At 50.8% G+C, this 8,234-nt stretch overlaps 1 protein-coding gene across 1 annotated transcript; it reads left to right on the top strand.

Annotated features, from left to right (window-relative positions):
• Positions 1-4,543: 4,543 nt before the first annotated feature.
• LOC135823204 (uncharacterized) lies at positions 4,544-5,952 on the top strand. The gene has a single exon (XM_065336050.1). The coding sequence runs from the start codon at positions 4,819-4,821 to the stop codon at positions 5,818-5,820; it is 1,002 nt and encodes a 333-aa protein (XP_065192122.1). The 5' UTR covers positions 4,544-4,818; the 3' UTR covers positions 5,821-5,952.
• The last annotated feature ends 2,282 nt before the right edge of the window (positions 5,953-8,234 follow it).

The following is an 8,234-nucleotide window of genomic DNA, read 5'->3' as shown; positions in this document are numbered from 1 at the left end:
TGTCTGCTACCTACACTGTTCGCACGCTTCGCGTGCTCAGCACGTGGTGGTGGCTACACGATTCGCACGCTTCGCGTGCTCAGTGCTTCTGTGGCTGCTTCCGCTAGCTACACGATTCGCACGCTTCGCGTGCTGATCAGTGCTTCTGCGGCCGCTAGCTACACAGTCACTGTGCTACACTGTTCGCACGCTTCGCGTGCTCAGGGCAGCGTGACACAAAAACACACGTCACAGGTGCCTCTTCTTTATAAGGAGCGTGACACACACACACACAGACACACGTCACAGGTGCCTCTTCTTTATAAGTAAAGATGAGTGTTCATTCTGAAGCGGGATTCACAGAAGCTTTTTTGCGATGCGACACGCGATGCGACAGGCGCGAAATCGGGAAAACCCCAAATCGCAGCCATGTCGCACCCCACGCAACTGCCGCAACTGGGCCATCGCAGGCCATCGATGCATCGCAGAAGTTGAGCTTGGCTCAACTTTTGCGATGCGATGCGATGCGACAAGCGATTTGGCGTACGATTTTGACCTTTTCTACAGCAAAGTTGTACAAAGGTGCAATAATTGCCTATAAATTTGTACAAGTTGTATCAAACCGCGCGAATATCATGGTGACGTAGCCGAATCAGCAAGATGTTGTCGCATCACTGACTTCTTCTGTGAATGGTATTTCGCGAGTTCGCATCCACGCGTCCGTCGCAGATCGCGTCGCATCGCGTGTCGCATCGCAAAAAAGCTTCTGTGAATCCCGCTTTAATAAGCAGTATATTCTTGTACTGTAATAGGGCCTGGTCAGACTGCGGCAAAATCGAAATAATCCTGGGATTATAATCCGAATCTCCATAGTAACTTGCCGCCAGAGCGGCAAAAGCGAGAGTTGACGCTCCAAAAAAAAGCAAGAACGGACCACGCTTTTCCGCTCCAAACAGGATTTGACGCTGATACGCCATTGACGCTGATAATCACTGATTTTTTCATCTCGATATCGAGGAGCTAATTGGCCACGGACAACAACAAAGCTCATAAGGATGGTTGCAAGGATTGCACTGAAGGTGTTGGCGTCTTGGCGATCCCCAAGGTGAAGGAATTTGACGTCGTTCGTGGAGATTACCACTTGACGCTCGAAATGAAGTTTGAATTTTCACTCTCCCCACATGTGTAGTGTGATCGCGATTCAAATTCTGGACGCTGTTCTGTTTTCGTCAGGCAACCAAAATTTGCCGCAGTCTGACCAGGCCCTAAGACATGTTATTATAACGAGTCGCAAATTTAACGATTGTCCAAAATTCATAGGTTAACGAGAAGATATGTTAACGATCTTGCAGTATTCTGCCATATCCACACACAGCATATATGAAGCAGTACGGCCTCAACGGATCTTATTATAACGAAGAAATGTCATCCGTTAAAACGTTAGATTTGCTTCCTCGTTATAATACATGTCTTACAGTATACGACCACACTATAACCGATACGCACTGTAGTACAGTCTCCCCCCCCCCCCAGAATTTGTCCCCCCGGGCAATCTGCTATAATACATTGACCCCCTGGGGAATTCCCTATCAAAATAATAAATTCTACTACTCGTACTACCGTAAAGTACCGCCAGAGCGCCCCGTCTCGCGAGAGCGCCCCACCTTGATTTTACAGCCAGGGAAAGGAAATTCGTGTGGCACAATGCAACGAAATTTGTACGGTGTGAGAACTTTAGTGTACTGAGGTAACACTTGGCAGGTTTTTGTGTGGAGCTCGAAGGCAAATCGAGTACGGATTGAGTGCACAGCGTGCGATGTGTGTACAAGGTTCGTGTCGTATGACCTACAGGTGGGAAATCACCTCCACAATACGACCACGAAAGGACGAGATGGTGGGGCGCTCTGGCGGTACTTTACGGTACTACTACTACTACTACTACTACTACTACTACTACTACTACTACTACTACTACTACTACTACTACTACTACTACTACTACTACTACTACTACTACTACTACTACTACTACTACTACTACTACTACTACTACTACTACTACTACTATATTTTTACTCAAGTCAGTTTTTCTGTGAGTTGAGAGAGATGGTTGTGTTTTCTTGAGCTCTGGACAGTCTTGTCTTCTATGCAACCAGTGGAGCAGATTTTGCCAGATCGTGACACGCGACTGACATATCAGCCATGCAGGGTGGCCCATGTTGCCGGTGCAACGGCAACGGCACCTGCATGGGATGTGCGTGTGTGAAGGCGAAACGCCAATGTTCCAACTGTGCGCCTGGGAGAACCAGCCGGTGTCAGAACCTCCCCGTCGCAGACCAAGTCCCGACGACCACCACCAGTGAGGCCGCGGCTAGGGTAGTTAGCATAGGTTCTAAAAGCGCAGCTGTATCTGATACCTCCACCAATACGTCTTCTTCTCTTTCTCTTTGTAGTTCACTTGCATTATCTGCCCGCGCTGCTAGCTGTTCACAAACATCTTTTCAAAAAATGTCTAGCCCTGTCTCCGAAATTTTGAATGACAGTACGAGTACATGCACCGTAGCAAACAGTGGAAACATGCAAGAGTCACCCAGCCGCCCTGACCATACAACCATACACACACGTACACCCACACAAGATACGGTAACGGCTGCTTCCCATGAAAGCACCGTCACCAACTCCCAACAGCACGTGTGGGACATGCTGGATCAGCACGCCGGCACCTCCGCCGAACCAGTACCGCACACCGTCTCCAGCTCCCAACAGCACGCGTGGGACATGCTGGACCAGCACACGGACACGCACCTTGACACCCACATCAACACCGACCTTCCAGCCAACCAAAACGCCGACACTACCGACACGCAACTCCTGGCCAATCTGAACAAATCCCAAGTTCGTGATCCCCCTTCTCCTACACTGTCAACCGCGAACGGAAATGTAAGCCACTCCGTCATTGCACCTGGGCTTCCTAAGTACGACCCCGCGGACTCAAGAGGCTTCACTCTTGGAACACACTCACATGACGACACCATCGTGATGATAAGCAAAGCGTATGCAGAGGCAGTACACTTTCGACCCAATGTCATCCCCGTCCCGAAAGGCGAAGCCGGTCGGAACTTCATCCAAACTCTTGCTGGCTATTTTCGCTGCTTTGGTACAGCTGGGGGCTACGAAAAGCATGCACTGATGATCGCCATGACGTTCCAAATGCTGTTGCTACAGAAACCGGTGGATCCCAAAGCCTCGCCTCAATCGCACTCCAAGCGACTGGAGCACCGGTTGGACCTCTGGCGACAAGGTGACATTGATGACCTGCTGCACGAGGCCCGCACGATCCAAGAACAGCTCAGCGATCGAGCCAGCACCACCAGACAGAAAACTAAACCAAACGAAGATCGCGCCCGCCAGTTCGCGTCGATGGTGCATGATGGTAAAGTGAAGTCAGCGCTGCGCCTTCTCAGCGAAGATTCCTCGGGAGGGGTCCTGCACCTCGAGGACCGCATTGGGGACGACTCTGTTCTGGATTTGCTCCGAGACAAGCACCCCGTGGCAGAGCCTTTGCATGACGACGCTGTCATTACTGGCGATCCACCACCACAACCCCACCCAGTGCTTTTTCACTGCTTAAACCGGGACGCAGTACGGAGGGCTGCCCTTCACACCCATGGCGCAGCTGGGCCATCTGGGGTGGATGCCGATGGGTGGCGAAGAATGACAACTGCGTTTTCCGGTGCCTCGGATGAACTGTGTGATAGCTTGGCTAACTGTGCCCGCCGCATTGCCACGGCATACGTCGATCCAGAAGCCCTAGAGGCATTTACAGCTGCCAGGCTGATCCCGCTGGACAAGAAGCCTGGCGTTAGGCCGATAGGTATTGGAGAGACGGTCCGCAGAATACTGGGCAAGGCGATCCTTGCAGTGACTGGGGACCTTGTGCAGTCTGCCGCAGGCTCTCTTCAGCTCTGTGCTGGCCAACCGAGTGGGATCGAAGCTGCTATACACGCCATGAACGACACCTTTCACAATCCGGACGTGGATGGAGTGCTCCTTGCGGACGCCTCCAACGCCTTCAACCGGTTGAACCGCAAAGCCTGCCTCCTGAACATCCGCCATCTCTGCCCGGCACTGGCCCCAGTGGTCATTAATACGTACCGATCCCCCGCTCGTTTCTATGTCGACGGAGAAAGTATTCTATCATGTGAAGGCACCACCCAGGGTGACCCCATTGCCATGCCTATGTATGCCTTGGGTGTCACCCCGCTTATCGCTGATGTTGCTTCTGCCGACGTGGTACAGGAATGGTACGCGGATGATTCTTCAGCTGGCGGCCGCCTACGCCCGCTACGGCGATGGTGGGATGACCTGAATGCAAAAGGGTCGGATTATGGGTACTTCCTGAATGCAACAAAGTCGATCCTGCTCGTGAAACCCGAGGCGTACGAGGAAGCCACTGTGACTTTTGCTGGTACTGGTGTGCGTATTGAGAAGGATGGTTGTCGTCATCTAGGAGCAGCCCTTGGCACGCCGTCCTTTGTGGAAGAGTACGTTGCTAATAAGGTCACCGACTGGGTCCAGCAGATTCGTCGTCTGGCTGAATTTGCATCGACTCAACCTCAGGCAGCCTACAGTGCCTTCATTCAGGGACTACAGCCGCGGTGGTCCTTTCTCTCAAGAACCCTTGAGGATGCCCCTGCACTGTTTGGTCGTCTTGAAGACGTGATTCGGGACATCCTGATCCCAGCTCTGACAGGCCACGCGCCACCGTCTTCTCAGGAGCGTGCACTGCTGGCCTTCCCATGTCGCCATGGTGGTCTTGGCATCACCGACCCGACATCTATGGGCGGCAACTACCGCAATTCACGCAAGATCACGACATCCCTGTGGGAGAAACTAATCGCCCAAGATTCCTCCCTAGATGGCACCGCGGCGCAAGTTCTCCGCATGAAGGCAGAGGTACGTACGACTTTGCGAACCAACCTCCTGGCAGCCGTGAAGTCTTTCAAGGATGGTGCTGGAGCAGAGCTTGAGCTGCAATTGACCCTAGCTTCGGAGAAGGGGGCCTCCAGCTGGCTGACCTGCCGCCCTCTAGCCATCCATGGATTTCGTTTGTCCAAGGCGGAGTTTCGCGATGCCCTCTGTCTCCGGTACGGGTGGACACCAGCACGCCTGCCATCAGGATGCGTCTGTGGCCATGGTAACTTTGACGTCACCCATGCCTTGTCCTGCAGTACTGGGGGATTCCCCAGTATTCGTCACAATGAAATTCGAGACCTCACGGCTGATGTTCTGCGTCAGGTCACGCATGGTGTGTGCACAGAGCCGATGCTGCAGCCAGTCACCGGAGAGAAATTCCGGCTTCTGTCCACAACGACCGCTGATCAGGCTCGTCTTGATGTTGCCGCCAACGGAATCTGGGGTGGCCGATTTGAGCGCACCTTTCTTGATATAAGGGTTTTCAACCCCTACGCTGCCTCAAATCGCGCTGCCTCAGTTTCCTCAGTGTATGCACGTCATGAAAAGGAGAAACGCCGGAGATATGAGCAGCGTCTGCTTGAGGTTGACCGCGCCACGTTCGTGCCAGTAGTGCTGTCAGCCACTGGTGGCACTAGCAAGTGTGCATCGGCCCTGTTCAAGCGTCTTGCCAGCATGCTATCTGACAAGCTGAAGGAGCCGTACTCCGTGACGATGGCATGGCTTCGCTGCAAGCTAAGCTTTGCATTAGTCCGAGCTAGCGTGATGTGCCTTCGTGGGGCAAGATCATCATCCGCACACCGTGTCACCAGGGACCCCGCGTCTGTAGTGGTAGCCGAGGCACGTGTTTCCTTGCAGGACTGTTGAACTAAAGTCATGATTCTTTTCTATTTTTATTCTTTTTACCAGGCGTGGGCCATCCCCTGGATTATCAAAATGGGTGCCTTATTATTTTCTTTTTTTTCTTTTTTTCTGTTTATTCTTTTTACCAGGCGTGGGCCATCCCCTGGACTATCAAAATGGGTGCCTTATTATTTTTCTGAGTGCAATAAAGAGTTGTGTTACAGTCAAAAAAAAATTTGGTCACGATTTTGGTCTTTGTTTTATGAATATTCATCGCAAGATATCTCCCATTCGGGTTCGTACTCAATCCACTTCCGCCCGTAACAAACCCGTAGCCCGGTTTTGAGGCGCGCTGGTTATGATTTCAGGCATGACGCAAACCTTTTTCTACTAAAAAAATAATGTGATCGAAAAAAAAAAAAAAAAAAAACTATAATTATAGCAGGTTGACTCCCGGGCCAGGGAAGAGTACTATACTACGTCGCACTTTTCGAGTACTACGTCGCACTTTTCCCCCGGGAAAATGGCTATGTAGTGAATGTCCCCTCGCGAGCTCGCCAGTCAACTGGTCAAAGAGAAGGCTCAGGGCTGAGCTATCTGTGGGAGGGAGTAGTAAACTACCGGTATTTTACTACTCATTCACACGTGCCTTTGAATTTTTCAAGTAAAGTTCCTTCCAGATTTTCCTTGTCCTTTGTGGCTTTCGTTTTCAGATCATTTTAGTTCGAGTGACGTTTACTTTCAGCTCGTTCCTTCCTTCTCTGCACTGTAGTTCTGCCATGGATCTAGAAACGTATGAGGCAATAGGCCATTACAAAATACTGGCGCCTACCCCAGATCCATTGCCGATATGGACGACAAGGTAGAACGTAGAAGCAAAAAATTTGAAGCAGAACTTCAGGAAGAAGTTTGACACTGTCTTAGTTCAGGATGGGGTGCACCGGTGCTGTTTCACTCACCAACGAAGCGGCGTCCAAACTCAATGCGAGAGGTCCCAAAGGAACGAGAGTATTGTGCGTGCTGCTCGTGGTTATACTCTAGCAGGAGGCTGCCACTTTCAATAAGAGCTTGGAGCGTTACTGGTGGAAAGAAATGTATGATGCTGTGCTGTGGAGAAGGTTTCTACATATACATGCGAAGCGTGGGGTATGGATCTTGCTGGCATACTGAAGTTGACACCAGATGGCCAATAGTACATCGTGGTGTTCACCAAGTATCTGTGCTGGAGGACCGAAGCCAAGACACATGATCCCAGATAAGTGTACATCAACCGTGTCTGCAATGCACTCATTCAGTGCGTTGTTTCGAGGTTTGGCTGTCGCGACACCATTATCAGTGAGCAAGGCAGAGAGTTTGTGAGCAACGGGAACGAGCTGCTGCGAAAGGACATGGAGGTAGAACAAAAATCTGCAGTGCTTATTATCCATGGTCAAATGGTCTCACGGAGTGATTCACCCGACCCCTTCTTTGCCCACTTCGACAGATGGTGATAGAATCCCAGAATGAGTGGAATAGTATCACAGCAGCAACAAGCAATGGTTTACAAAGCTGTTTCCCTACTTTATTGTATACGTTCAGCTGATGCGTTCACCTGTTGAGCTTCACTCTGCCGCTAGTGCCCAGTCAGATATCTATCATCCTGACAAGGAAGCCAAGAAGAGGTTTTTGAAACATGCTCCCAAGCACGAAAGCGCTTCAGCTAGCTTCCATTATCTGATTGACTGTGGGGATAATCCCAATCCAGCAGCAGAGTATCTTGTAGCAACAATAATGCACCACCCGGGAGTGTGGGGTACTACTGATGAGATTTCGGCCGTGGCTTTCTGGCTTAACCTTCCAGTAGTTGTAAGATGCCAGGTTGGTGCCAGACTCTAGTGGCACAGGTATCCACCCAAGAAAGTACTCCTCCTGCAAAGGTTGTAGCAATTTTGCCATCTACTTAGTCAACTCGTCTGGTGTGCTTTGGAAGAGTCACAAATCAAGTGATGCTTACCAGTACTTCAGTAGCCAGATGCTGAACATCACTTGCTGTCATTATGTGAACCTGTTTCTGCTTTTGGTTTTCCCAACTTGCACTTCTCCCAACTCTTCACTTCCCTTTTTGGCCTTGCTTACCCTGAAAGAACATAAAATTGCGCTGCTTGAACTTTACAATTTCTTGGTTTCCTCAGCTGATGCCTTTTCATGCTCTGGTCCCGTTGTGTGTCTCAGTCTGTGTGTGTGTGTGTGTGTGTGTGTCTGTCTGTCTCCCTCTGTCTCTCTCTCTCTCTGTCTCCCTCTGTCTCAGTCTCCCTGTGTCTCTGTCTCTCTCTCCCTCTGTCTCTCTGAGACTCTCTCTCTCTCTCTCTCTCTCTCTCTCTCTCTCGCTCTCTCTCTCACTCTCTCTCTCTCTCTCTCTCTCTCTCTCTCTCTCTCTCTCTCTCTCGCTCTCGCTCTCG

The sequence above is a fragment of the Sycon ciliatum genome, chromosome 8 (genome assembly GCF_964019385.1).
Source record: "Sycon ciliatum chromosome 8, ocSycCili1.1, whole genome shotgun sequence".
Classification (NCBI taxonomy): Eukaryota; Metazoa; Porifera; class Calcarea; order Leucosolenida; family Sycettidae; genus Sycon; species Sycon ciliatum.
This window is presented reverse-complemented; position numbering and strand designations above follow the sequence as displayed.